Source organism: Nannospalax galili, unplaced genomic scaffold (genome assembly GCF_000622305.1).
Source record: "Nannospalax galili isolate Female #2095 unplaced genomic scaffold, S.galili_v1.0 scaffold1021, whole genome shotgun sequence".
Lineage (NCBI taxonomy): Eukaryota > Metazoa > Chordata > Mammalia > Rodentia > Spalacidae > Nannospalax > Nannospalax galili.
This window is the reverse complement of record NW_008344095.1, coordinates 467,258-494,519: the sequence shown is the minus strand read 5'-3', so window position 1 is coordinate 494,519 and position 27,262 is coordinate 467,258. Positions and strand designations below refer to the sequence as shown.

General features: G+C 42.9%; 1 protein-coding gene across 2 annotated transcripts in view; it reads right to left on the bottom strand.

Annotated features, from left to right (window-relative positions):
- Fndc3b (fibronectin type III domain containing 3B) overlaps positions 1-27,262 on the bottom strand; it is a 342,813-nt gene that overhangs the window by 162,454 nt on the left and 153,097 nt on the right. For both annotated transcript variants that reach the window (XM_029567042.1, XM_029567043.1), the window contains one exon: positions 12,278-12,354. In XM_029567042.1, the coding sequence (XP_029422902.1) occupies positions 12,278-12,354 (77 nt within the window). The remainder of the gene's footprint in view (positions 1-12,277; positions 12,355-27,262) is intronic.

Genomic DNA, 27,262 nt, shown 5'->3' with positions numbered 1-27,262 from the left:
CTAATTTGCTAGCACAGTACCTAGTGGCGTCTCCAAGCAGGAGGCTGAATCCAGGTTTCTTTTACTTTAGGTCTACGAGCTCTTCCTACTAATAAAAACAGAATGAAGTACACCAAAAAGTGATATATTTACCCTGTGCATACACCTAGCCATCTTCCTCAGTCTATTGAAGAAAGTCAACTTGATGGCAAACAGCACCTAGACTGGATTCTTTATCACATTTCATCCAGTTCAGGATGTGTTTGTTAACAATCTTCTCAGCACAGAGTATTCTTGCTGTCCTGTGGCCTAGACACAGGGCAAGTGGCTAGCAAAGGGACACCACGTTCAACAGAAAAACCTCAGCTCCACTTACCACAGGACCCAAAGAACCATTACAACCAAACGGAACAGCCCAGAGACAACAGCAGAGGGACCTAATGCGAGCAGGGAGCAGTGGGAGATGAGACTTTGCTGGTACCTGATCACAGCTATGGCATTTACACTCCCTTCCCACTGGAGAACTGGACTTTAGCACCAAGTACGATTAAAATGCAGAGCCACCTAAGTTATAGACCTGGGATTACCATGGCCAATACAGCATCTCATGTTTGTGGGTACACAGAAACTGTATATACTGAGAAGTAACTATGTAAACAATCAATAGCACTGAGAGTTAGGACATGTGAATTACTGTTAAGAGATATAAAAGGCATCAAGGAACAGGCAATATTTATTGACTACCTGCTATGGCTGTGCTTTGATGTCCTCAACCTGAAAGAAGCCAAGACATGTTAGATTCCCGATGCAGTGCCCGATACACACAATTAGCGGACTCTGGCCAACAATTACCACCACCTGTGCTCGCTACCGCATCAAGCCTTCCAACAGTCCTCTGAGGTGTACAGCCATTGTTACCCCCATTGTAGAAGGAAGAATAAGGCTCAAGATAGCTCATCTAAACACACAGAACTTTCAGGAATAAAAAAATCAATTTTGATTCCAAGAATTTAAATGGAGCTTATAAAACATACATATGATTTAAGTGTCTTTTCTCTTAAAAAAGAACATGTCACAGAAATGCTCCCTAGGGATCTAGGTGGGTGGGAGAAAGAAAAATCCATAAGCCTGCCTTGGATGGCCAGGCATGATGTAGGATTGAGCAGAGATATATATATATATTATGAGAGCAAGAGAAAGCTGGAGGCACAATAGCAAATTAGTTGGTATAACAACCAAAGGTGATGAGAACAATGTCTGCAATTTGTGTTATCGCTTAGTAGTTTACAGGGCGCTTGGCACAGAATCTAACTCACATCTTCTAAGTACTAAGATGATCTTTTAACATAAACAGTATCATAGCCCCAAATTCTATGATATATTATGAGAGCAAGAGAAAGCTGGAGGCACAATAGCAAATTAGTTGGTATAACAACCAAAGGTGATGAGAACAATGTCTGCAATTTGTGTTATCGCTTAGTAGTTTACAGGGCGCTTGGCACAGAATCTAACTCACATCTTCTAAGTACTAAGATGATCTTTTAACATAAACAGTATCATAGCCCCAAATTCTATGTGAAGAATCTTCAGTCGAGATTAGACAATTTAACAGAATATGAACAATATGGGGAAGAAGGTCCGTGTTCATCAGCCTGACTAGACACCACACCTTCTGTGAGAACAAGAGGCCTGAATGTGCCCCAAACACGTGGCATGTGAGAACACCGAGAGTACAGGAAAAACGATGCCCCAGAGCTTCAGTCATGTCTGAAACAGATAATATTTGAGATTGAATGATGCTTTGAAGAACAATCTTATGGTTTGGTGGTGACAGCTGAGCTGTCCTTGAGTTGTTACTGCAGTGCTTCTCCATCTCCCATCTTCTGACTTCCGTGGCACATTCACATCCTTGAAAACTAGGCAGATTATTCCCAGCGCCTGTGTAGAGAACCATGCTTTCCACAGTCAGCTCACCAGGCAACTGGCGTCCTCACCACTTTATGGAGCATGTTATCCTTTAAGAAGTTCATGGCTATGCCGTATAGGGAAGAACAGAGCTAGAGACCTTCAAGGAACTGGGGCAAAGCCTGAGGTACGAGATTTGAGAAAGATTACTGCATCAGCACAGTTAAACCCTTTCTGGAATACTCTGAAACTCAAGATTTTTCTACTCCTGCACTATCCCACTGGATGAAGACACCAGGCATCAAAAAATCAGAAAAACAGGGTTGTGCTGTTTTGTTCCCAGCTACAGAGAGAGCCAAATGTCTCAGCTTCAAACACGCTCTTCACTGTGACTTGCCATGCACAGGACCAGAGACTCCTCACCCTAAAGGTGGGAAGGATAGGAACCAGAGAACCTTTGACTCAAAAGCACTCTCTTCTCTTTCCTCTTGTGGTGGTGCTAGGATCAAACCCCAGAGCTTGCTCATGCTAGACAAGCAGTCTACCACTGAGCTACACCCCTAGACCAGTTTCTCTGACTTCTGGACTGTAATTCCGTATTTCCTTTGATTACGAATGTATGCAGCAACTTAGTATTCATGGTACCTTTGACGCTGTTGCTTAGCAAAATTGATATATTTCCATATCATATGACAGTGTTACAGAAATATTACAACATTTATGCTCATCAGAACTACAAAATCACCGTGGTGATTAGAATCACAGCTAGATTGTTAATGCGCTAAATGCAGAACCTACCATATCGTCTTTTAAAAAGTATCAGACCATTATATCTCAAAATAACTCATCTTTGTATCTTAGAAATTTACATTTGACGTTTTAAAATATTTTAGCACTCTGTCAACAAATTGCTAGGCCCCAGAAGTAATTAAAAATCTATTCTAGAGCTCACATAGTGGCACGTGCCTTTAATCCTAGCACTCGGGAGGTAGATGTAGGTAGATTTCTGTGAGTTCAAGGTCAGCCTGGCCTACATAATGAGTTCCAGGCTAGTCAGAGATACATAGTGAGACCCTAGCTCCAAAAAAACCAATCCATTCTGGGCCACTGAGATAGGTCAGAGGTCAAAGGCACTTGCTGTCAAGCTTTACAACCCGAGTTCAAACCCTGGGACCCATGTCCGGACCCATATTGTAGGAGAAAATCAACTTTTAAAAGTTGTCCCCAAAGGCACTTGCTGTCAAGCTTTACAACCCGAGTTCAAACCCTGGGACCCATATTGTAGGAGAAAATCAACTTCTGAAAGTTGTCCCCCAACCTAGACACACACACACACACACACACACACAAATCCATTCTGGTGATATTTAGATAATATCTATCCCATCATAAAATAATTACAATATTATGTAGTCTGTGACTCTTACGAGTTTCAAAGAATGTGCAGGACGTAACATGGTTGGTTCACCTAATCCTTATCGATTTTTGTGACTGAAAAGGTCAGAAGAGTATTTTTCTTTAGAAAATCGTTAGATACAACAAACGAATCATTAATTTGTCAAGATTGCAGCAACTGTGTAACACAACGAAATGTAGTGTGCTCGGTGTGACAATGACTCAGAAACTGTGAGTGTGACATTTCAACATCAATCCTAGTATGAAAACACATCTCTGTGTTTGCAGACAGTGAAGCACAGCGATTCTAACCAACAGAACACCAAACAGCAGTGGAGACCGTGGCTGGCTTAGGACGGCTTCTGGAGACCAATTCACTGTTAGCTGATCACCTCTCTGAAGTACAAGATCCGCCTGATTTTTTGCCCTAAAATTCTTTCCTTTCTTCTCCTCCCTCCCTAAGACAGCAATGACCTCACCAGCCAGGTAGCTTTGATAAATGTCTCTTGCTGTGCCAGGTACCTTTCAAGGAACTGGGCACAGATCCACTGATGAACCGGACACAGGAGTGCCCCGCTGCCATGGAGCTTCGGTATTCAAATAAGTGACAAAGAAAACAAATGACACACCCAAGTGAATAACTGAGAGTCCCCAAATCACACGGAGCTGGCACAGGGCATCACCTGGGCCCAAATGGCCTCCAGCACACTGTATTCTGTGATGCCAGGATCTTAGACATGAAAGAAAGAACTCCAAGAGAAAACGCTGGGCAGAGAGGTGGGAAGAAGGCTCGGAAAGAGACCTGCACAATTCTGAGGCGAGGAGCCATTCTTGGTACACGCCGTTAATTCCTTAGCTCTCTAATTGCTCTTGGCAAACCCAGGCATAGACATGAAAGAGCTGCAAACCCACTAATAATGGAAGGCGAACACTTAGGAGCTTGCCTCTTTTCCGGGAACACTCAGGGCGCCCCAGAGCATCTTCCTCACTTCCTGTACTGCTATCAGCTCCTCCAGGGATCCTAAGTCCTGAGAGTCTGCCCCCGGCCGGCCATCCCTACCCCTCTGCTCAGGCTTTCACAATGCTAACGGTGGAACACAGCAGCACTTGGCCCACAGGCTGGGACTGCGCAGAGGCAGGCAGTCTGGGTGAATGCTTATACAGAAGCTCAGTATTTCATGGCCCATTGCTTCTCCAGAGGAGCTTCTAGTTTCTGGCCAACTCTGAAGAATACTCAAATAAATTTTAATAAATTAAAGTACTTTGAAATTATTTATTACATTTATTTGCCAAGGCCTATGTGTGGAGGCCAGAGGACAACTTGCAGGAGTTGGTTCTCTTCTTCCACCTTGGGGGCCCAGGGATCAAGCTCAGGCTGACAGGCTTGGAGGGAAGTGCCCTTACCCCTTTGCAGGCCCACAAATCAAAATCTAAATGCGTTTTCAATTTATTTCTTGCCCCTCCCCAGGCAAAGGTATACAGAGTTTCAGTGAGCAGTGCTCAATGAGCAATGCCCCATTAATCCCCAAACCATGGATTGAGGTGACGAGTAGTCCTCTTTATAAAAACAAGAAAACGCTCACTCTGACCACTCTTCAAAGCTTCTGGCTTACGTCAGTCAATCTGGAGAAGGTAGGGCGGTTTCCCAAACGACAGATTCACTTGGGTGTGCCTTTTCTTTCACATGCTTTTTAAATCTTTGGGTCAATATGAGGTTTTTTCCTATAACCTGAACAAGTATCATAAATTAGTATAGAAGGGTGGAAAATAAAAACCAGGGCATTTGCTTAAGGCATTTTTTTTACATATAAATTATTCAGAAAGTTAATGATGGAGGGGATGGGACCACAAGAACCACGGCCAATATACAGTGAAAGGAAAATTTGCATCGTTCAGCGTGACACATTCTAAGGAAGGCAAGTCCTGCCACACTGGATTGGATGGAGCACAGTCGTTTCCATTATAAAGCCATTTACTGAATGCCCATAACACATTTCTCTTAATTATTCTACCACATCATGCAAAAGTATTCACATATGTAACAAAAGAAACTGGAGAAGCTATGTGGGAAGTGATCAGGGAATCTGAAGGTTGGCCTCCAAGTGAGGGCTCTTGTCTGCCCAGATGTACCACCAGCCTGTTTTTCCTGGTCTCCACCTTCTGTACGTTTTTAAGTAAGAGAGGTGAGGTAGAGGCTAAGAAAAGACTAAATTGCCTCTGTGATGTTTACTCTTGATTGTCAGTGTGATGGGATTCAGAATCACCATGGTAACAATCTTCTGGCATGTCTATGAGAGTTTCTATATGGGGTTAACAAAGGTGGGGAGACATACCCTAAATGTGGGTGGCACCACTTCATATGTGGAGACCCAGACTGAACAAAGAAGGGAAGGGCGAGCTGAGCACCCACATTATCTGTCTTCTTCCTGACTATGGAAACAATGTGATCAGCTGCCCCTTCTACCCTTAAGGTTGCTTTTGCCAGATACTTTATGATAGCAATAAGGAAAATAACTCATGTACCTTCTTAGCTATATTTTCTGATAGTTGTTTCTCCTCCTCCCCCTAAGTTAAAAAGGTCAGGCTTTCTCAATTACCTAATCCAATCAAAAATAAAGCAACACACACACACACACACACACACACACACACACACACACATACACATACCCTCAAACCACCACCACCACCACCACCACCACCGGCAGTTGTATTCTATCAGAGACCACGGAGTCAAAGGACAAAATTCCCTGCCTCAGTCCATATGGTCTTTCAGATCCTGGGGCAGTCCTCCTCACCTAAAGAAATACCCTCTGCTGTTAACAGTGCCACATGGCTGACTATCACTCTGGGGGGTCTGTCTTTAAGATCATTTGCAAATGACTGAAATTTGTATTTTATCCATGCATTTAACCAACTGTATGAAGTTGTCTTTGAAAGGCTTTCCATTCTTAAATAACACTTTATCTGCTTTAATCAAGAATTTCTCCATCCACCCAGAGTTGCTGATGTGGTAGCACATCTTTAATTATTCGCTTGCCTCCCTCTTCAATTTTCCTACAATAACAGACCGCCCCACAGGAGCGGCTGGTGTGAGCACACTGCACACCCACACTTGCGCTGCCAGGCACCAAGGCTGGCTCCACTGACTTCTAGGCTGGAGCAAAGGAAAGAATCCAGTACATTCAGAAATGCCGGGTGGCAGTTTGGTTCTCATACTCCTCATTTGTAGTCAGAATACTGAAAACTAGAGATAACTAAACCACGTAGCACAGCCGGCAGTCACCAATGGGAGGAGGGGCATTCTCTCGGCTACCCCACGATTTACCAGTTCATAACTGGGATAAGTTTGTCACTGTCTCCTGTCTCTTTCATGACTGCTTTGTTAAGATAAGATTTTATAACATAAAGTCCATCCTTTGAAAGTGTCTGATTCAGTAGATTTTAGCATATTCACAGAGTTGGGCGCCATCACCACTATCTACTTCAGAATAGTTTCATTACCCAAAACAAACACTTACCCATTAGCAGTTAGTCACTCTCCATTACTCCCCCACCAGCCCCTGGCAATCACTGGGTCTCTGTGGATTTGCCAACTGTGGATATTTCACATAAACAGGATGCCATGACATGCAGCTTTTGTGTCTAGCTTCTTTTCAATTAGCATATTGTTTTCAAGGTCTGTCCACATTTTCAACTACACAGCACTTCTTCCTTATGGCTAAGTAATAATGTGCTGTATGGATCCATACCGTCACACCCATTCATAACTTAATAGACATGTGGCTCTTTCCACTTTGAAATTATTGTGAATAATACTGCTAGGAACCTTCGCGTACATGTTTTTACACAGCCATACGTTTTCCAGTTCTCTTGGTTACATGCCTGAGGATGCCACTGCTAGGTCACATGGTAACTCTGTGTTTAACCATCTGAGAAACTGCCACACTGTTTTCCAGAGTGGGTGGGCTATTTTACATTGCCACATCGTGCTCCATTTCCTCAGCCGTAGTAACTTGGTATTATCTCTCTTTTTTCCTATAACCGATACTGCACTGTAGTTTTGAATTGCATTTCTCTGTCTGGAGGCTAATGATGTTCAGCTGCCTCTTTTTAAGTTCAAACAGGCCATTTATCTCACCACACTGGAGAGTACCTAAGCCCCTAGTCCTTGGGCACAAAAGGCAAGCGCTCTACCACAGAGCTATTATTTCTAGCATTTTGTTTATTGAGACAGGATCTTGCTGTGATCCAGGCAGTCCTTGAACTCACAATCCTCCTGCAATAGCCTACGAAATGCTGAGAATAAAGGTGTAAGCCACCACACCTGGCCACCTTGGCCCACTTTCAGAGTTCTGTCTTTTTATTCCTGAGTTGTGAAATTTCTTACATAATTTACATCAGTTTTCTTTCATTCTTAGCTCTCCACTTTTCTTGTGTGGTCTTTAGGGGCACACACAAATTCAATTTGCAGAGAGTTAAGTTTACCTGTTTTTATTTTGTCATTCATTCTTTTTTTGTCATATCTAAAAATCTCTTGCCTATGCCAAGGTTGTGAACTTTTATTCACAAAGTCTTTTTCTTTTTAAAATTTTATGTGCATGAATGTTTTGCCTAATGTATGTAAGTGCACCATGTGAAGGCCGGAAGAGGGCTTCAGATTCCCTAGAACTGGAATCACAGATGATTGTTAGCCACCATGTGGATGCTGGGAACCCAACCCAGATCCCCTGAAAGAACAGCCAGTGTTCTTAACCACTAAGTTATCTCTTCAGCCCATATTAGCAAAGTCTTATAGCTTTAGTTCTAGTCTCTGTTTCCAATCCATTGCAAGTTGATTTGTATATAGGATGTGAGGTGAAGGTTCAGTACCATTTACTTTGCATAAGTGAGTAGCTAGTTATCCTAGCACCAACTGCTGAAAGGAGCTGTCTATTCATCCACCATGGTACGTACTGCTTTCTCTTTATTTATTTATATTTTTGAGATAGGGTCTCCCTATAGCCCCAGTTAGCCTGGAACTCACTGTGTAGACCAGGCTGGCCTCAATCTCACAGAGATCCTCCCACCTCTGCCTCCGAGTGCTGGGATCAAAGACAAACACCACCACACCCAGTTCAGTACTCCTTTCTCTTTTAAACGTATTTTCAAAACATTTCCTTACTACAGATATGGACCACTCTAATCTTGCTATTTTCTAGCTATCAGGTGCTGTATTACTCTACCTGAACCTTGCTCGTAGAGTCATGAATCACTTATCAAATGTGGTATGTTCTAGGAATTGCACCGGCAGGCACCTTTTCTGTATGAACGTCACAGAAGGTACCTACACAAACGAAGTCAGCTACAAGATCAATGTGAGGTGCAATCTTACAGCTATATCATCACACATGAAGTCTGTCATTAACCAAAATGTGTTGTGTACATTTTACCGACTGTGCTAGCCTCCCAGCCCCAACTTTCATTTATAAACATTTACCTAGCATCTGAAAATTTTCTACGTAGTACCAGTTTTTTTCATTCTAGCAAAAATCAATAAAACTGGAAAATGAGCTAGGCATGGTGGTGTCCACCTTTAATCCCAGTACTACGGAGGCAGAGGCAGCCAATATCCTATGTGCTGAGATGCAAGCCACATGAAGTAATGATAGTACTTCTCAGGCATAGTTATGAAATGTACTGTTTACTACAACAGAGATGGGGACAAAAGACCAAAGGGGTTGAAAGAACAGAAGGGCTAGTTCAGGCTGGAGGGTCTGAGAGAGTGACCTCTAACAAGAGGGCCACCTGATCAGAAAGCAAGAGCTCTGTGTATTCATACAGTAAAGCAGTGGGCACAAATACACACAATTAAGAAAAGGCAAGGCATGCCTAGGGAACAGAAGTTCATCAAGCTGTAGTGTGGGCTGACAGGTCAAGGCACACCAAGGCAAGCAAGGCCGAAGGGGAAGAGTGTCATCCATCAGGACACAGAACTCTGCTTGAAAACTGTGGACACCTAACCCTAGACCTGAATAAGACACCTATGTGAGCGTCAGGATTGGACAGGTGGGAGAAAACAGAATTGACTAGTTCTAAGCACTTTGTGCATATGTCCAACCTGGAAGGGGACTTCCCTTTCTTTCTAAATTCTGTGATTCTTGGGCCGGGTGTGGTGGCGCAGCTTTAATCCCAGCAGAGGCAGGCAGATCTCTGTGAGTTCAAGGCCAGCCTGGTCTAGATAGTGAGTTCCAGGATAGCTGGGGCTACAGGGAGACCCTGTCTCAAAAAGATCCAAAATATATATATATTGTGATTCTCTCCACAACCGCAATGACAACTATGATTTCTTGGTGATGACAAAGTCTCCTCAGACTTTTTTATACTGCATTCTACCCTCTTACTTTGAGGTGTATAATGCTTCCAGCCCTAGAAGATGTACACACGTCCTATTGGCTTTTTAATTCAATTTTCTTTATATTAGAAATCTGTTTTTCTCAGATACTTCACTGACATTTCATTGAAGATACAATCTAACAATGAAAGTTAAAAAATTCTTGGCCCATGTTGTGATCAAAGCAGCCAACTGAAACAGCTGCGGGCTGAGGGTGCAGCTCAGTGATAGAACACTTGTCTCACACACTGGAGGGCCAGATTTAAATCCCCAGCACTCAAAAATAGTTCATAAAACACAGTTGGTCACAACCTTACAAATCATTTCCTTCTCAATTCTCAATCGCAAATATTCCATTCTGAACGTACTTTCAGAATCCTCGAGGATTTTCTGGTGTAACTATCATGTGGGAAGGAGTGCTGCTCTTCAATCCTCACTGAAGTCTCACTGCAATGAGTTTAAAGCTCTGCTTTTATCCTTTCTACTTTAATTTTAATCCAAGTTTTTCACAATCAGAAGTATTCCATGGCAGGGAAATTCCTCCATTTTTTTTTTTTTTTTAGGATTTCCAATAAATGTTCTTCATTTATTATAATTACAGTAAGAAAAACACACTATTGGGAGCAGCTTCTTCCCCATCTGAATGTTACATTTTATCTTGTATTCCTTAAATGGCCTTTAGCATGAAAGGAGGTGTGATTTTTGCTGTCACAATGGTGAGAACCACACTATGTTCAATGGAATGAAACACTTCCTCAAAATAACTGAGCAGGGGACGGAGTGGAGCACCACATTCCTTGTTCCTCTCTGTTGACTGACTGGTGACATGAACTCCATCCATCATCCCCTGTCCCTGCTTGATGAGCCCGGTCTGCACCCCTTTCTTCCTCCAGTGATTCTTATTTACAAAGACTGGTGTAAAACAAGTAATTTATTTACAATGGTGAGAAAACAGGTCAGCAATCTGGCTACTCAAAAATAGTCAAATAGGTTCTTATGAAAGGGTGGAAAAAGAAATTACAGTGGCTGGAGTGTGGGAGTATGTCTCATACAGTGAAGAAACGGTTCTGTTTTTTACATCAGCTGGGGGGGGGGGTTCTGATTCCTGCCTGAATGTCAGCATTTTTTCCTATGCAGGTGCCAATTTTTATTCATTCTAGCAAAAATCATTTTTAAAAATGGAAAATTACTGATTTTTAAGCATTTTCATAGCACAGGCAGAGATACAGACTAAGAATTTTAATTTATTTATTTTTATTTTATGTATGTGTGTTTTGCTTGCATGTATGTAAGTGCACCCATGTCATGCAATGCCTTAAGAGGTCAGAAGGGGGCACTGGATCCCTGGAACTGAAGTTACCAATGGTTGTTAGGTGCTATGTGGGTGTTGGGAATCGAACCCAGGTCCTCTGTAAGAGCAGCCAGTGCTCTTAACTGTTGAGCCATCTCTCCCCAGCAATAATTCTATTTGACTATTTTTTTTTTTAAAGACCGGGTCTCCCATAGCCCTAGCCTGCCTGTAACTCACTATGTATACCAGACTGGCCTCGATTTCACAGAGATCAGCTGCTTCTGCCACCAGAGTGCTGGGATTAACAGCTTGAGCCACCATGCTTGGCTCAGACAAAGAATTTTAAAAGGAGGGGAAATGCAAAAAGAAAGAGCCCAAAAAATACTAACAAGGATTATCCTCTTTGGACAATAAAACTGTAAATATTTCCTTTTCATAGTCTCCTGAAGTATTTTTCCTATTTTTCACCAATATATATTCTATGGTCTTATAGAACATTCAACAAAGGAAGTCAACATGAAAAAAATAAAAGGTGAATTAGTAAGAAACAGCAAGATACAATAATTAGCTAAATCTAGGACTAACACTCAAGTATACACAGACACCCATAGATCTGAGGCACCCCAAACATCTTACCTTACTGCCCAGGTACACTAAACATCTTACTCCTTGCTTACACCCCAGGTACCCCAAACCTTTTACATGTTATCCAGGTACAAGAGTATAACCTTATTCTTTAAAACAGTTTTCTTGAGCTGGACATGGTGATGCGCGCCTGTAATCCCAGCATTCAAGAGATGGAGGCAAGAGGAACAGAAGTAGAAAGATCAGGAGTTCAAGGTTATCTTGGGCTCCATAGTGAGTTCAATCTCAAACAAAAGAAAACAAATTGCCAAGGTCCTCCATTACACTCAGTAATTCGCCACCCCCAGTTCGTGTGGCACTGCAGAAAGGAGAGTCTCATAACAGATGGCAGGCCTTGCTTTACCACTGTCACCTTTGATGTTTTTACCTATTACAACACAAAAAAACTGTCTCCCAGAAAGGCATGTGACAGATGAGAACAAATTCTAAAACAGGAGACTCCAAGGTGGCTGTGTGGTTCAGGCCTCAGGGAGGTGGCCTCAGGGAAGTGGCCTCAGGGAGGTGGCCTCTGGTCCTCTGCTTCCTTCTCTCTGACTCTGGCACTTGTCAAGTGATGGCACACAAACAATGGGAGTCTTAGAGTTACCGTGACTGAGCTAACACATGGAGCTCACTTTGGAAGCCACTTACACGTTGTTGGAATAATAACATTGTTCATAGTGAGTGAAGATCCGCACTGATTGTCCTACCTGTGAGATATACCCTGGAGGCACATGGATGGGAGGGATGGACCCATTGGGTGACATCATGGGAACTTCTGCAGGTCCTGAAAGAGGAAAGAGCAAAACATTAGGAGATGAAGAGATATCACTTGAAAGCCATTGCTGGTGTTTTTAATGCGCTACAAAAACTGAGGGCGACCATTTGCCTTGTCTCTCTTCGGTAATACCTTAACATAACTACCTACAACTACACCATGGGTGAGAGCATTTTCCAGCTTTGAAACTTAAAGAAACAAACAAAACAGCAGCAAAAACAAGAAGGCTATAACCATCTTCATGGATATTTAATGACTCTCCAAAGCCACAAATTCCATAAACCAAGACTACTCTAAAATCAGCCTACCAGAGGAGTAAAACCTTTTCTTTTTTCTTTTTCTCCACTTTTGACTTCATAAAATGTATTATAGGGGCTGGAGAGATGGCTCAGTGGTTAAGAGCACTGGCTACTTTTGCAGAGGACCCAGGTTTGGTTCCCAGCACCTACATGGCAGCTAACAATCATCTGTAACTCCAGTTCCAGGAGATCCGATGCCCTCTTCTGACCTCCATAGACACTGCATGACATGGGTGTACTTATACAGAGGCAGGCAAAACACTTATACACAAAAATTTTTTTAAATATAATAAAAAGTGCTCCAAACCAACTTGGCCTGGCAGTGCAAGTCTATAATCCCAACTACTGAGAGGCTGAGGAAGGAGGATCACAAGTTCAAGGCCTGCCCGGGCTACACTGCAGGTTCAAAACTGGCCTGGGTAACCTCACAAGACCTTATCTCAAAATAAAAAGCTTTTTTGTTTTGTTGTTTAAAGGGGGATTTGGGATATAGCTTAGTGGTAGAGCACTTGTCCGATATGTGTAGAACCCTAATATGTGAAGATCCAATCTTCAATTCAACAAACACACACATATACACACACACACACCCCCCACAAATCAAACCAACTTTGCTTGATCTGTCTCTTATAAAGTCTGGAGAAAAGTAAATCATTTTAAACTTTTAAATTAGGCATTATTAGAAATGTTCAGGCCAAATTAACTTCTACTTTCTCAAAGTAACACATTAAAACTAAGATTAGTTTCAAAAATTTAATTCAGTGAATTTGTTGTTGTTCACCTGTTTTTGAGACAAAGTCTCATGTAGCCCAAGCTGGTTTGAAACTCCCCAGGTGATCTGCCACGCCTAGTTTTATGCAGTACTGGGGATGTAAATGGAGCTTTGTGTATACTATCTAAGCACTCTACCAACTAAGTTGCAGCCATGAATGCAATGAATGCAATGAAGCACGTGTGTAAGGCAAGTTGAAGATTGCCACTATGAACCGTTACCTATGACATGGTTTGAATTAATATTTCATCACAAACTGATTGCCATGTAACTAAAACAATGACACCCTTTCAAAGACCCCCGATTCATCAGTCTCCCCCAAAATGAAGGAATCTCAGCTTCCTGCTTGGTAGTCATAGCTCCCATTTACTTAGCAGCCCACCCCCCAAATGTCAACCCAAAGCAATGGGTTTCAGTGTGAGATGAGACTTCCTGGCTCCAAGGGCAGTGTTGTTTATTTGCTTTCTCCTGATGGGTGTTGCGCTGCTGGTCATGAGAACTGACAGGCTGGAGCAAAACTCAAAAGAAATGAGCCACTTTATTTGGCAAAAGAAGACAGGTTCTGTGGCCCAGTCAGTGAATTTACATATAAGTATAATTCCCCTTTCACATCAGAGTAAAATCTAAGATACAGGAGAGGAAGCAGTGGAGGAAAGAAAATCAGTGTGCACATATGCAGGTTAGCAAGTATATGGCGGGGGTGGGGGGCACAGGAGCAGAGCAGAAGAGGCAGATATTCAAGTAAAATTCCCAATGAGTTCACTGCAAGTTCATGGATAATACACCAAGTCATTGAACTCTGTGTTATCTCTGCCCTCACGAACTAAGTCTCATACGCTGGCAGTATTAAAAAAGAGGCTGACATGGATCACAGCTGAATGGTGGAGCACAGGTTTAGCATGTGCAAGGCCCTAGGTTCAATCCCCAGCATCTCCCCTCACCAAAACAAGGGCTCGCTGTATGACATCATTTTATTTTAAAATAGAATTTAAACTTATTTGCCAATCACTGAAGGCATTGATTTCCAATGCTTACAGGCATTGCCTTTATATCCTTATCTGATTTGACTCACTCGTAAAGAATCAGGCTCTATCCATGACTTCCAAAGATCAATGCACTTGGCTCTGTGGAGAAGTGCTAGGAGCATGGTCTCCCCCAGGTCTTAGGTCTCTGTGTGACCTCCAGCAATGAGCTCTCTTGGCCTCTCCAAGCCTTGCTTCCCAACAGTTACAACAATGCCTACTTCCTAGGGTCAGGCTTAAAAATTAAACTAACACCTACAAAAATGTGCAAAGCCACCCACGGCATAACAAACACGCAGCATCCGCTGTTACCAGTCATTATTATTCTGCAATGATTTTGGTAATCTTATTGAATTTTTTGTTGCATTCTCTTTTTTGTCATAATTACATTTTAAGTATTAAGTTTTTAAATACCATATGGCCGTGTAATGCATAAAACCAACAAGTACAATATTGACTTATGGGGCAATCCTTCCTCAACAGGTAAAACATCAAGTATTTCACGGGACAGGGCATCAATGAAGTATGGCTTTTTAATCAATAAAATTTTTACCATGCCAACAGTCTCTTAACCCCAGGCATGACCCTTAAAACTGTTAAAGCCATCTGTGTAAAATGCTTTAAGGAGTTTAGGGCAAGTAAGTGATTTACAGCTAGACAGTGTTTTCTTCCTGGCCTTGATTTCAAAAGGCGCCAAATGACTTTCACATGCTTGGTCTCTCTCCTCACTGTCATCAAAGCCATTCCAAACGGCATTTCACAAACGGCATTTCACAATACACTGTAACGGCTTCTCAAACTCAACTGTGTTGTCCAACCTTCAGGTTCTTCTCCTTCCTAAAATAAACCACAACGAGCACAGGCATTCAGTTTAGAAGCTAACAAAACAAAACAGGGCTCCCAGGGGCAGTACGTGAAAGTCACTGTCTTCCACAACATGCATACCCCACTGTGTGAGTTTACTGTCTCTGCTTAACTGAGATGTCTGCCTGCTACTATAATCCTTCCTGACAAACACACATTTTCCTTCTTAAACATCTGGAGATAGGACCATCTTTACTATTTAATCTATACCCTCATCACAAACAAAACAAAGGCTACTGGGGTCAGGGGTTGTTCAAGTCACCAATATTGGCTAAGTTCAGGCACAGAAATTAGGAGAGACTCTCAAACAAACTGATTTGTTCTTGCCCTTTACTGGGAAATCATTAGACTACAAGATTTTTCAAAAATTGGAAAGCAATCTTGCAAAGTTTCTGAAAACTCAAACATACTGATTATATACAGGTAGGTCTATGCAAACATTTGTATATAGATACATAGACACACATAAATTAAGTGAAGAGTGTGTGAGCCTACACTATCCAATGAGGGTTTTGCTTGTTCATGGGAGCTAGGGAGCTTAGTTAGAGATGCAGGAAACTCTTCCACAGGCAGCGAAAGCTGTCACAGGTGCAGTTTCTAGAACTGGGACAAGAACGTATGTTGAGCCAAGTGGCTCTGCGAAAAATTGCCTTGAGAAATTGGATAGACTTCAGGCTTGGGTTGTGTCTTCAGTAATCAGGAGTTCCTCATTCTCAGTGAGACACAAATGAACTTAGATTGGTTTCCTTACATTTAACTTCAGCAAGCAGCTATGTAATCTAACACCTTTAAAGGCAGCGAGCACTCCTTGCTGAATTTTCACTTGTAGCCACCCTTACACCGGGAAGGTTAGAGAACAGAGTCAGTGTACAGCAAAGAGACTACAGCTTGATTAGCATTGCGCAGGTACCGAAGGAAACCAGCCCCACTGCTCTTCTAGGTACCACGCAGGCCTGGAGAGCTCGCAGCTCCCCTCCAAGGCTGAAGGCCTCACCCTCTACCTCTGCCTTGTGACTAGGGGTTCCCAGAACCCAGGAGTCCAGACAGCCTTCTAAACACTACCTTCGGAAGCCTCACCTCCTCTGGAAGCAAACATGGCTACACTGACTGGCGGTCAAGATCCAAGTGATGCTGAGAAACCTTCAAGTGTGGGAAACTGAAAATCTAGGGAAAATCACCATTCAAACCAGACTCAGAAAAAGACGGGCTAAAAATAAGCTACTTGTACTATACAGTTGTAGCTATTTAAGTGGTCCTTTAATAAGTTGAGCATTTACTGTAAGTAAACATGAAGTGAACAAATTAATTATTGTGCTTTTCTATAAACTGATACTTGTGTCTCTGAATGGCTAAGCTTTCAAAACAGTGCCTAGCAGCCGTGGCTCACATTTTCCCTTGATTCACTTAAGTATTGTCTTATTCAAAAAGTATATAAGAAGGTTGAAATCACAATGTAGCAAGAAAAAAGAAAACTAGCCAGGAAGGACAGCGAAAGTGAAATAAGATGTGACAAAACCCAATATATCCTAAGAAAGTAAGCTTTGAGTCCTTCTAAATAGCTAAAGGGAGATTCCTGTAGAAAGAGGGGCACTAGCAGGCAGGCAAACAGACACTCACTGGGAAGGTAATTATCACAACAAACTGTTGAAATAAAAGCTCTAACACTGTTTGCCATGTGTCCAAGACCAAATACAAACTATGAGGCCTCCGAAGAATCTCAGGAATGCCCCATGATCAGTCTCACATTATTCATGGCGGCCCAAGACACTAACACAAACTGAGAAATCAGGCTGACACTCTGGTTAGCCTTTAACATTTTAAAAATCATTCAACACTAATTAACCCTACAATGGAAAACAATCCCATTTCTAACAGTATCCAGAAGAATAAGAGTGAATTTAAGCCACAGGGTGAAAGATCTAAGCACTGAAATGATAAAGCACTGCATGTAAATGCCATCTGATAAAGAACAGGCACCTAAAAGACAAGGGATTCTTGCAACCCAACAAAAAGACAACCTAATTAAAGAGGGGGCCAAGGACTTGAACAGACATTTCTCTAAAGAAGAGATATAAACAGTCAACAAGCACGTGAGAACAAGCTCCACATCATTAGCCGAGAGGGTCCTAATTAAAGAGGGGGCCAAGGACTTGAACAGACATTTCTCTAAAGAAGAAATATAAACAGTCAACAGGCACATGAGAACAAGCTCCACATCATTAGCCTAGAGGGACAAACACAGCAAAACCTCAGCGAAATGTCTTCTCATATCCAGGGCGGGGGAGGGGAACGTCCCCTGCAAAGGATATGGAGAAGCTGGAACCTTACACATGGTGGGAATTTGAAATGGCATGGAGGTTGGAAAACTGGTACTTCCTCATAAAATTAAATAGTACTACAGTTACATACCCCTAAAGCACTGGAAACAGGTGCTCTTCAATGTTCTGTCTCCCCAAAATTTCCCCAGCATTTCTATCTTCTAACTTCACAATGATATCATCCTTGTTAATATACAAAATATTTAAAATGCATAAACTGCACGTATTAGAGAATCAGGAAGGATTGGCAGCTTTCCTTACTGTTAGTTGTTTATTCCCACATCCCTAATCATAAATCATCTCTGAAAATTCCCAGTTCTCTGCCCAAGTTTTAGGAAAACTTTGAGAGCTGGATATGCCTAACTTTCTCAATGTGCTGCAACAGCTGGACATCAAAGGACAGGCCCTTAATTTTGAAACTATACCTCCCATATAGGAAAATGGCCTTTTAATGAGACTTTCTAGTCTGGGCCAGACACTCCTTAAAAGCAAATGACCATGAGGGCGAAATGCTCAATGACTAATGCTTCCTGTCGCATCCTCCTAAAGCAACCCTGAACCAAAGCTGAGCTGCAGAGTAAATTCAAAAGACAAGGCCTCTACTTCTGTGCAATCTGCCTCATCAGCTTAAAAAGTCAGTCTTCCAAGCATGCACCTTTGAGCTTGTTTTGAAACTCAGTTTTTACAGGAATCAGAAGACCAGGATTTTATCCTCACATAAAACTTAAAAACTCAAATTCCAACTTCCTTCAAACAAAATTGAAACATCTACCCAATTACTACTTTATTAAGTGGCCTTAGACATAAATGTTTTAAAACAACCTACATAGTTACTGTATGAATACACAGAGTTATAATCTATTAGTTAATATTTTATTGATTTCAATGCAATGAACGTTTATTATGCAAGATGTAGAAAGAAATGAAAAAGTCACCAAGATTTCACAAGAGATCCATAAACAATGAACTTCATATAAAGCTCAGTCATTGTGTTACTGGAGAAAAACAGCTTTGGACCTGCTGGGCAACAAATATCCTTGGGGTGGTGGAAGAATATTTAAAACTCTCACAACACTGACAATGAATGGGTATAAGAACTGGCGAGCCCATTCAGAACATGCACACTGTGCTAACACTGTTTTGAAAGAAATTGATTTAAATTCAGAGCTACAGACTCACAAGCTCTAAGACTGTCAAAGATATCAGGTACCAGGCCTGTAATATAACCTTGAGCACCAGTTTTTAAAACTCTTGGCTGTCACTTTGTTATGCTCAACAAATCTTTGTTAAACCCAGTGTGGGTGTCTGACCCTGTGCAGGAAGCCAAGGACACAGTGACATGGACAGGGACAAGCATTTCTGGTCTTAATTATGCAGAGAAAGGCATGAGGATGAGTAACGCACAGGTGCACGGACCACGCAGGGGCGCGGGGACCAGCTTTGGGCCCAGGTTTTTTAAAAAATATTTTATTATTTGTATTTTGTGTATTTGTGTATTGCCTGCATGTAGGTAGATGCACCCGTGTTGTGCACTGTCCACAGAGGACAGAAGAGGCTGTTGGATCCCCTGGAACTGGAGTTGTGGACAGCTGTTAGCTGCCATGTGGGTGCTGGGATTCGAACCCGGATCTCCTGCAAGAACAGTCAGTGTTCTTAACTGCTGAGCCATCTCTCCAGCCCGAGCCCAGCTTTTGGCCTGAGGTTTGTGGCAGATACTGCATCTCAGCACAGAATCAGGCTTACAGCCCAGATATCTCCAGCAGCACAGACACTTGGTGTGTCTAGGCTGGCAATAGAAATGATGAGAGCGAGGAGAGGACTCAAGCGAAAGGTGCAGGTCATCTGTGGATAAATGAAAACCATACAGTAGGTTTGTTCCCGTGTCTAATCTGAAGCTCAAGGTGGATTCCAGGGTCTCAGAACCTTGCTCTTCAAGTTCTCTGTACCCAAGTTAGGAATATGATTTGCCCAGACTACACAAGAACATTCGCATCACGCTGTCAGTTGCACTTGTTAACAGGACTCCAAGTCAGTCTTCCTGCTACCTGTCTTCCATGTTGGGCTGGAGATGGCAGATGGTCTACGGATGTACCTATTTACATGTGAGTCAGGACCCTGTAAGCTTCAAGTCTCTGAATGAATGATAACTGAGAAAGGGCTTCTTTCTTACAGATGTATATTACATCTCTAAGTCCCTGCAAATATTAACCACAAAATTAAGACAAAAGCATCAGAAAGGGAACTAGCTTTCTCCCCCGGATTGTGTCCATGTGCATGTGCTCTTGTGTGTGTGGGTATGTGTGCACTTACATGCACGTGTGTGGATATACATCCACTTAAGTGCACGTGTGTGGAGGCCAAGTTTGTTGTAAGCTGCCTTCCTCAACCATCTCCCACATACATTTTGAGGCATGGCCTCCCACTTGAATCCGGCTCCCTGCTTTGGGGAGTCTAGCTAGCTAGCTTGCCCCAGGGACTCCCCTAGTGCGGGGATTACAAGCAGGCTAGACGTCTACCTTTCTTGTACAGTGGGTCCTAGTAATCAGATCCTGATCTTCACACTTGGGCAGCAAGTGTTTAACCACTGAGGCATCTCCTAAGCCCTAATTTTAAGGCCTTTTAAAGCCAATCCTTCCTAGAATGTTTTTCTCTTCTGCCTACTGGGCATCAGGGAGCTGATCTGAATGCCACATGCAGAATCGAGGACTATTCTCAAAGTTCAGCTAAAAGTAAATTCAAGAGAGGTCTCCAGAAGTGGGAAGAAAGTGGTGCCCAGAATTCCTAGTGGACCTTCCAGATGGCCCTATGGAATGTACAATTTTCTCAATAGCTTCCTTATCATATGATGGTATTTAAATTTCATTTGAAATGTCTTGAGATGAAATTCAGAATGAGGTTGCTAAAGAATACTATAGGGTTATAATTTGCTGGGTAAATAATCAAAAAGACAAAAAAATGCAGTGCAGGAAAGCAGACAGGACACACGCCAGCAGTCTCCCCACAGACCTGGAGCTTACAGGAGTCACGGCCATCTCTCTCACCAGCTTTCCCTGCTCTAGGAAGGGGAATGAAGAGCAGGCGAATGTGGTTCAGTTGACAGAGAGCTGGCCTAGCATGCATGAAACCCTGAGTGTGACCCTGGGCACTGTAAAAGAACAAGCATGGTGGTGAATGCCTGTAATCCTAGCACTCAGGAGGTAGAGGCAGGAGGATCAAGAGATCAAGTCCTCCTCAGCTACCTAGCAAGTTCGAGGCTAACCTGAGCTACATGAGGCCTTGTCTGAAAGGGGGCAGGGGAGGAGGACGAGGAGAACAGGGATGAATAATGTTGGCTCTTCTTCCCTAGGCACCTGGACCCATCCCACTTGTTCAGTCACAGAGCCTCCTCTTCTTGGAGGAACAGAGGAGCAAATGAGTCTTCTTGGAAAAGAGTCTTCTTGGGAAGAGTCAGGAAGTGTGCACTTCCCATTTCAGTGTTCCTCTCTCCACTTTAAGAATACCAAGGTCACGCTCTAATGGGGCAAGTCTGAAAATAGTGCTGAAATTATTAACCAGACACAGACACGGGATTGTGTTCCTCAGGAGCTGTTTTACATTATTCAGCCGTGACAATGAAAGACCATTAAAACCATCGCCCATCTGAAAGCTGAATTGCAAATTACAATAATGTACAGCTTTACCAAGGTATCATTGCTCAGTGTGTTTAGGGGATTCAATTATGTGCTACTTTAATGAGGTTTACAAAGCAAACCACACAGGCTCCCTTTTATCCCAGGGTTAGGTCTTCCTTAGAACTTTGAAAATAGGCTAAAGACGTTTTATTAATAACATCCCAATGCAGCTTATTAGCTTAGTTCAAATACCAAAACAAGACAGACATGTCCAGGATCCACAGACTACCAAAGAAATATGGAAATGGGGGCGGGGGATGGGGTACAGAATCAAATGTTCCACAAAACATAATTCAGTGTTATCTCGTGCCTGTTCAGAAAGCTACTGGCTCACAACTACCTACCTTCACAATGGAAGCTGTCTTTCAACCAGGACCCAGTCATTTTCTAAAATGAACTTAAATTTTATAAAGGTGTTTTGACTGCTCATAAAAATCCTCTGAACTGCCCGGTTGCTGTGACCTAGCCATAATGGGCTTGGAGACAACTAGTTGTTTATAGTTCCCGTCTCTGCCTTTGCTAAGCCACACAGAAGGGGACAGAAGGGAAAGAGAGCTCTAGTGGGGCTGTTTACACAGCCTGGGCCTCCCCGCTTTTGTGTGAGTGTGAAAGGCAGTGAGGGCGGTCTGAGGACTGGACAAGGAACACTGGCAGACAGGTTGGACTTTCCACCTCCTTAGAGCTCACAGTCAGGTTCACACTTCCAACCAACTGTGGGGAGGGTGGGAAGGCAGAGAGGGCTGAGCCTAGCTGAGCAGCCACCTTCCGGAGGACAGGATGACTGAGGGTCCTCTGAAGGGTGGCCCCGTGCTCTGAGGCTGCACCAAAGGTGCTTGCTCATCCTGACACACTGTCCCCCAGAAACAAGCAATTTTCCCTGCCAGTCAAGTACGATGGCTCATGCCATAGTACTCAATGGAAGGCCACTGAGTTCAGCCTGGGAGAAAGGAGTCCAAAGGCATCTCTGCTTGCCTCCAGAGCCAAAAGCTCCAGAACACACAGAAACGAGCACTTGGCTCACAGTCCCTAAGGCCCTTCCTGCTGCTACCCTTGGACGCTTACGACATCAGAATTTCTGGGGCCTTTGGAAAATGGAGACTTTCAGACCTCTGGGTTTTCTCCTTTTTCTACAAATTACCTGTCCACCCCCAATATGATCAAGCATCCCAGTGCAGATGGATGTTCACGTCATAAACCCAGAGGGACAGGGAACAAGGAAAGACAAGGCAAACTAAGGCTGGGGAGACGGCTCAGTGGGTAAAGCACTTGCCAGTTAAGTCTGATGGCCTAAGTTGATCCTCTGGAACCTGCATAAAAGCTGGGCTCAGCAGCACAAGTGTCTGTAATCCCGGCATGCCTAAGGGAAATGAGAGGCAGAGACTGGAGAATCCTACAAGCTCCAGGGACAGACAGCCTGGTGGTGGATGCAGTGTCAAAGGGACTGTTCTCAGACAAGGCTGAAAGTCGAAGACTGGCCTACACACACACACACCCCCCCCACACACACACCAACACACACCACACACACACACACCAGACACACACATACCACACACACACACACCACACACAAAAAAAGGGACTGTTCTCAGACAAGGCTGAAAGTCGAAGACTGGCCTACACACACCAACACACACCACACACACACACACCAGACACACACACACACATACCACACACACACACACCACACACAAAAAAACCACACCACACACCACACACATACACACCACACACACCACACACACCACACACCACACACACACACACCACACACACCACACACACACGCCACACACACACACACCACACACACCACACACACAAACACACACCACATACACAAACACACACCACACACACACACACCACACACACACATACACACACACACACACACACACACACTGTGGCAGGCACACATCTGCACTCACATATACATATACAACACACAAAAGAACACAATAAAACTAAACACTATGAAAAAAATAAGAATATTCAAGATCTTTTAAGAACAGTTCATTTGTAGCTACTTAAAGCTCAATTAGCTGAGTCTTAATTTCAGTATAATATTTAAAAATGAAGAGGGGGGATGAAGAGATACGAACAGAATACCATAAATTTTATCCTGTTAGTAGGTATTTAATTAAATAGACTTCAACAAACAGAGGTGACTATAATTTGGCTAAAAATAGTTCACTGGTTTTCTTCATAATAAATCAATTATTACCGTATTCCCATGGCAACAGGATGAGCAAAGGATTTTATATGAAATGGAAAAACTCACTCTATTAAGTGGTCTAGGCAATTATTCTGTTTGTTTCCATGATTACTGGTCCCTGGAGCTAGTTTAACACAAAACACTATGTGTCTAAGAAGAAAGAGTAAAACAGAAGAGCTGATAAAATCCTTTCAAAAGTTGGTGTGTGTGTGTGTGTGTGTGTGTGTGTGTATTCATGTGGCTATGTGTAAGTGTGCACGTGCGCACTTGCAGAGACCACTGAGTTCATGTCAGGTGTCTTTCTTGGCCACTCTCCACCTTGGTTTGGGGGACAAGGTCTCTCCCTGAACTTGAAGTTCATCAGCTGGTTACATAAGCTGGCCAATGAGCTCCAGGAATCATCTACCTGTCTGATGTGCCAGCACTGGGATTACAGGCATGTGCCACCATGCCCTGCTTTTACATGGCTGCAGGGATATGAACCCAAGCTTGTGTGAGGCACTTTACCACTGAGTCATCGCCCCAGCCCTGCAGCAGCAGATACAATCTTAATGAACACTTTAGTTGATGGGGGTGGGGTGGGGGGGGCACAATTCTGCACTTAAAGGTATGAAATACCGAACAAAATCTCTAGCCAGGGTTCAGAATACATCAGGTAATGTCAAGTTGACCTTATAAGGCAGCAAATTCCATTGTTTAACAACCAAATTCAAAAGAGTTACTTGTTTTAATCATCAAGATTCTAGATTCTCCTCCCAACAGCCATGCAAACTACATGAACTTCAACTCCATAAAACAATCCTTCACATATTTGGCCACTTGGATTGTATCAGCCCCTTACTACCAGCCTCGCACCCCAACAAAACTACGTGTGGTACCTTTCCTCTCTCCTTCTAAGACATACATGCCTTGAGCTGCACCCCCATGGGCCTTCCAACAGTTCACAACCCTTTGGAAAATTGGGTTCTAAAAGCATCATATTCTGTCAATTTTTGTATGCCCAATGGGTAAGAAAGGATTATAGTCCTAGTCTGCTCAAAGTTAGGCTGAAACAGAAGCAAGCCACCAGCCATGGCCAATCGACCAATATGCTTCTCCCAGGCCCCTGGATGTACAGACCTCCACGGATGAGAACTCTGACCACTACCAAGTTAAAGCCTACCAAGAGGGCTCTTGGGTCCAGCCCAGCGGTGGCCATGTTGTCAGGGTCTCCCTGAATTAGATCTGAAGTCCCTGGTACTGATTCAAATCAGAACTATACTTACCATTTAAATACCATTGTTTGCCTACTTATATGCAGCATTAATGTTACGCTATGTATAACTGTTAGATATTACAGCCATGTTTCCGAAAGTGTGCATATTGTCACATGAGTCATATCAAGTGCACTCCATATTTTTGAAATAGTTCCATTAACTGTAGCTGTAACCCCAGGTTTTTGTAATGGCTGAATAACAAGGCACTAGATAAGATACTTTTAAACTTCAATCCCACTTGTGTAAATGTGTCAGTAGCAAAAGCTCAAGCTTCTCAACACGTAATGGTGAGCTGATAAGTGTACCTGTGGGTCGCACATCTGAAACAGCAGAGCTTCACAGCTGACATTTCCTCACTGTGGCCAGAGAGAAGAACGTTTTCCTCCCTACCACCTTGGCTCAGTCTCCAGATCATGCCATCTAGGTGATCACATGCAAGTTTTTTTCACTTGACTAAAAAAATTCAACTATGAAAAATATTTTTTAAACATCTATTTAAAAAATCGAAGCATTCATTCTACTGAAACATATCAAACATTTGGTAGACTTATCTATGACCTATCTAACGCCAAGAAAAAGAATGAGTGTGGTAGCTGACAATATAGCAAGTAGGTTTATAATAAATAATTCAGAAGAGGTTTATCTTATACCTGTTACACTTCACGAATTTTCGTAAAGTGCCAGTGTCCTTCATGAGCTGCTCTGGAATGGCTTCACCTAGAAGTCCCTCTGTCTGCTCCCCCTTTTATGGCAACTGCTTCCTCATGTTTCCCTTCTCTGTAGAGTCTTCCTAGGAGTGTCCCTCAAGCAATCCTACTGCTCTTCAACTAATGAGGCTCCCAGAGGGATTAGCTCACCCAAAAGAAAACAGAACAATTCATCTATGTTTATTAGCAAGATCCAAAGTAGAGAATTCCTGCCACGATTCAAGAGGAAGATGGGGAGTGGGAGACTAGGCATATTTTATGTGTAGTATTGGGATGTGTGTGTGTGTGTGTGTGTGTGTGTGAGAGAGAGAGAGAGAGAGAGAGAGAGAGAGAGAGAGAGAGAGGCCAGAGGTTGACATCAGGAGTCTTCTTTGATCACACTCTACCTTATTCATTGAGGCAGGGTCTCTCACTTGAGTCCAGAGCTCACTGGTATAGGCTAGTCTAGCCAGCCAGCTTGTTCCTGAGAACCCATGTCTTTACCATCCAGGAGCTGGAATTACAGTTGAGTTGCATTTCCATGGGTTCTGGAGATCCAAACTCAAATCCTAACACTTGTACTGCAAACACTTTACCAGCTGAGCCAACTCCCTAGCTCCCACAGGGTCAATATTTTTATAAATACTAAGTTTTACCAAACCTAAGCTATCGTAAATACGATGTAACCATTTTCTGTGCTACTAAAAAGGAACAAGTGCTGCCTAATGGCATTCAACTGACAATTAGGCACATAGCGAATTTGAACAATCCTATTTAGAATTCATGAAATATGGTGTGCAATTTGAGAAGAAACTGAAAGAAATCAGCAAGTACCCAATCTGTACAAACGCCCATTGGGCCAGGGCAGACTGGTAGGTACCAAAAGACTCTGCAGACGGTCACAAATCCTCATTACTAGACCAATGAGGAGCTGTCTTTAAGGTTCAACTTTAAGCTTAACACATCAGACTATGGATGTTCACTTCTTGCTCCTAACTTCCAAGACAATCAGGGAAGCACACCTGAAGGGTGTCCTGTCCCTTTCTCTTCTAGCCTCCAACCTGGATCCTCTGGACTCAGATTTGCTGTGATCCTGCCATTTGTTCGACTTAGCTGACTTCAATATAAAACATTTTGAAATCAAGGTTTTGGACTTTGCATTCAGGAAAGCCAGGTCCCTCTGTCTTTCTAAACAAGCTGGCCATCTCATTACTCTCAAGATGGAAAGCTGAATCCCTGAATGGCTTCCTTGTACACTGTAAGTACACACCTCTGGCATCTCTCACCACAATCACTTGGCAAAGTGAAAAACGTTCCTTTAAAGGAGGTTAACAGTTCCAGATAGACGAGGAGCAAACAATGCTACGAATGTGTGGTTCACCTGACTGGCATTAAAATGCCATGTGGGTTTTACAAATATACATGTGCTTCCTAAAACTCTGGTTCGCAATAATAAAAACAACACAGCTTTAGCCCACCCTTTAAGAAATTCTAGATTTTGCTTTATCTCAATGATTCTTGGAATGTAATAATCAGTGAATACTTTATATTTCCCACTAGTTTACTATGTATCACAACTCGGAATTTTCCCCATCCTCAAGGAGAGAGCCATATGGGAGAGGCTTAAAGTAAACACAGTATTATTATCAGGTTTTGAAAGAGCCATTTCTGAGCAGACAGTATGTGTGCCTGATCTACGATGGCTCTAAGTGCACATCTAGTTTAGACTGCCGTTATCCTTCAAGAGTTGGAGGAAATGCCAGATTCCCTTAATTTGTGCTTTGTCATACCCTCTGCTCCCTAGAGCT